This window comes from Arachis stenosperma, chromosome 4 (assembly GCF_014773155.1).
Source record: "Arachis stenosperma cultivar V10309 chromosome 4, arast.V10309.gnm1.PFL2, whole genome shotgun sequence".
NCBI lineage: Eukaryota > Viridiplantae > Streptophyta > Magnoliopsida > Fabales > Fabaceae > Arachis > Arachis stenosperma.
This window is the reverse complement of record NC_080380.1, coordinates 6876930-6880786: the sequence shown is the minus strand read 5'-3', so window position 1 is coordinate 6880786 and position 3857 is coordinate 6876930. Positions and strand designations below refer to the sequence as shown.

The following is a 3857-nucleotide window of genomic DNA, read 5'->3' as shown; positions in this document are numbered from 1 at the left end:
TTAAAAATTAAATAACAAAAAAATATCCAATATAAAATGACAAATTATTCGAAATAACATGAACCTTGTGATTGACTATTGTTAGAATTAGGAGAATTAGGATTTGTAGGATTATTCAAAATAAGAGAATTAGCAATCAAATTATTATCCACAAATATATTATTGTCAGCAAATACTTTTTGATTGATACTATTATCGATAACAAATCAATAAATTATCAAGACAGTCACAATCTAAGCATAATTAACTAAGAATGACAATGTTAAAAGTTGGACAGTATTTCTTCCTTACAACAAAGATACATTCACCAGAATGCAATGACAATGTTGAATTAGTTTATGTGTGTAACAATAATAATAATGCATATTGCAATTGCTTAGATACAATCTTTTAATTTTAACAAAATTTATTCAACCCAAGAGAGGGACAATAAATTTTAAATCTTCCTCAGCAAATTCAAATCATCTATAATATTAAATTGTATCTTCTGAATTTGCAAGTTCTTTAATAAAAACAGAAGTTAGAACAATAAAAAATGAAGAAAGATTAATAGTTTTCAACCCAATTTCAACAAAGTTCATCATAAAAATTAACAATAAAAAAACACTGAAAGAACAATGACTGAGATGCCAGCAGTGTGACTGAGACGAGACGCGAGTGAGACTGAGAGGCAGAATCGAGCAGAACAACCACGGACGACGAGCAGCAACCATTAACGAGCATACTTAGGATTAAGCTAGAACACAACAGAGTTGGCGGGGACAGTGGCTGCTAAGGTAGTGGTTGACGTGGTGAAACAGAGCTGGTGCCGGCGAAAAGTAGTTGTGTGATGGAGACAGGAGGCTAGACCGGCGACAGTAGTTTCGATTTTCAAAACTTCAACAGCATTAGCTGGACGGCAACTGGATGGAAGTTGCGCCGATGACTTCAATGACGATGAAAGGAAGGAGAACTGGAGATGCTCGAGAGAGTGCTAGGACTGGAAGATGTGGGACATAAAATAGACGTCTGTCCCGTTAATGTAACGTAGACAAGCACCACTGCCACAAGATAAACCACCATGAATTCATCCTGTTGCAAAGAACGGAAGGCAAATGTCGAAATTCTTCCACCATGGAAGATGTACTTTGATGGTGTTGCTCATAAAAATGGAGTTGCCGTCCTCTTTCTTACTTTTGAAAGAGAAGTGCCACCACACTCCTTCACCTCGGTGTTTATCTTCAATCATAAGATGGTCATATGCCTTAAGCAACATCGGTTCACCATAGATATTAGGGTAAGTATTTTGTATTAGAGATTGAATTAGCACTACGCGGCTTTTAAGGTGCACGTTTGTAGATTTTGGAGTAGAGGGTTGAATAATGGTTAAGGTTCCACAATAAAAATAACACCATTTCTGAAAATATCCAAAAAGTTGGCTAGTTTACAGTTCGGTTTAACCGACCGATTTTCAGCCAGTTCGACGATCCAACACCGATTTTTCGAATTTTTAATGTTGTCTTCTGTCCGAACCGCATTTTCTATCAGTTTGCAGTTTGACTGATCGGTTTGAATCGATTTTTAGAACATTGTTAATAAAATAAATTATTAACCATCTTAGGTTGGTTCAGTAGTCAGCTTACTCATTCATTTAAATAAGTATTTGGAGTTCGAATCCCGTTTATTGCATGCAGCAATTCATTAACCAGCAAAAAACCCTTAAATGGGCGAACTATATTTTGAAAAAACAAATTTACTATTGTTCATGCATATCATTTCCCATATATATATAAAAACCTTACACCTATAGCATTTCCATTATTTAGGCAATGACCCCATATTTTAAGAATTATCTATATAAGCTGTTATGTGAGGCTCATGCTAAAACTCACCCCAAAAGGCCAAAACAACCAACTCTGACGTCTTCTCCTTCTACCGATGCTACGCGATCCACGTTTTTGTTGACTATTGTGTTCAGAATACTATGCCAATTGCCACAAATGTTGACATTTGTTACATAACGACACGTTTTATTTCCGAATCATCAACATCACTACAACACTTGTATCTGCCATCAACACATTTTCTGCACCAACCATGGCATATAAACAGAATTTCGAAAACAAATTGCATTTTTAATATTCAGATGTTGAAAAGGGTTAGTACAGTAATAATACTTAAATAAATTAGTCACCTTCTCATTCTTATTTTTCCCCTATGTTACAAAATTAGTTTCCCCTAGCATGACCTTTCATATATATAGAATGATCCCAATAATTGAGGCATCATTATTTTCCCTTGAATTAAATACTTTTGTAGCATAGTAGTAGCATTCAATAAAGTATACATAATGCAACAGTTTGATTTGGAAACAATTGACTGAAATACTATTTTATCTTTGCAAAAATACAAGAAAACTAATTAAATTGTGTGGAGCCACATCAAGTTTGCTGTCACAGTGCATATAGTATATACAGAAAGAAGAGAAAAAACAATTTGAGAGGCACAACGCATTACACATGAAGAGAGGCTCATATAGCAGTAGTCGTATTACACGTGAAGTATCAAATGGTTTACCAGTTACAATTAATTAAGAAGTAAAAGAAAAAGAGAAAGAAAAAGAAGAAGCTAATAATTGTGATGAAAGAAGAAACTAGTATAGAGTATGGTGAATGATGAAATATGAAACAAGATGATTATGTTTATCTTTTTCAGAAAATGTCGAGAATCTCGAGAATGGAACGATTGCAAAGGGGACAAGAGCCTCGGTTGAGCCACAGCTCCCTTGAACAAACCCTGCAAAAAGTGTGACCACATGGTATGAACGCCGCGCCTTTCTTCCTCCCCATGCACACGCAGCACACCCAATCATTTCCCACACTACCACTTATCTTATCTTCATCCGATGTCTTCCCCGCCGAACTAACCTCTGCATCGCCGCCGTCGGTCTCCTCTAGCAGCCTCATCAGCGACACTCTCCACGGCGTCCTCGGCGCACCTCTTCTCTCACCTCCCTCCGCCTCCTGCGGCGTCCCCCGGAGCTGCCTCTCAGCCGCTAACGCCGCCGCAAGGTTCATACCGGAACTGGCAGGAGTCGGAGACACGCAGTCAGGTCCAAAACGGTTCGGATCTCGAGCCTGATTCGTTTCAAGAAGAAGCGGTTGGTGCTGTTGATGCTGTTGCTGTGGTTGTTGCTGTTGTTCTTGGTCTTCGTGCCTGACCGTTATGGACTCAGAACGGAATCGCCACGTGGCACCGCAACAGCCGATGCCGATGAATCCTAAACGGTCCTTGAAGGTGCGCCTGGTCCTGGTGCGTGGCGGTCCATCGGCGGCGGCGTCCATTTGCTCCGTCAACAATCCGAGAATCGTCCTTGGCTCCGTCTGAAGAATATCGCCGAGTTGACTCATTATTGGACACGGCTCGCAAGGGGTAGGAGGCTACAAGAAGAAGAAAGAAAGCGTTCTTGAAGGAGGCATTTGAAGAAGAGTAGTTTGTTGATCGAGTTCAATAGACACAGGGTTCTCGTGAGGAGCTTGAAATTGAAGCGAGCATTTAAAATTGTGAATCAGTGAGTGGAAAAGAAGAAGAGAAAAAGCGTGCGCGATTTCAGAAGTGAAATGAAGTAAACGAGATTAGAGTAGAGGAGGACAAAATAGAAGAAACGAGGAACGGGTTTCTTTAATTCTTTTAATTTTTTGTTATTTATTTATGAAAAAGTCTTGGAGTTTGAGACTTTGAGTGAGTGCACGGCTGGACGCACCACATTATTTTAACTCTTCTTGTAGGAAGAGATTAGCAATTATGAATTCAAAATGAAGCACAATTTGTTATATTATTGTATTGGTAGAGAAATACAAACATCTTTGACTTGATAC

At 38.6% G+C, this 3857-nt stretch overlaps 1 protein-coding gene across 1 annotated transcript; it reads right to left on the bottom strand.

Moving 5' to 3' along the window:
• Positions 1–2492: 2492 nt before the first annotated feature.
• Positions 2493–3857, bottom strand: LOC130973010 (uncharacterized). The gene has a single exon (XM_057897372.1). The coding sequence runs from the start codon at positions 3387–3389 to the stop codon at positions 2691–2693; it is 699 nt and encodes a 232-aa protein (XP_057753355.1). The 5' UTR covers positions 3390–3857; the 3' UTR covers positions 2493–2690.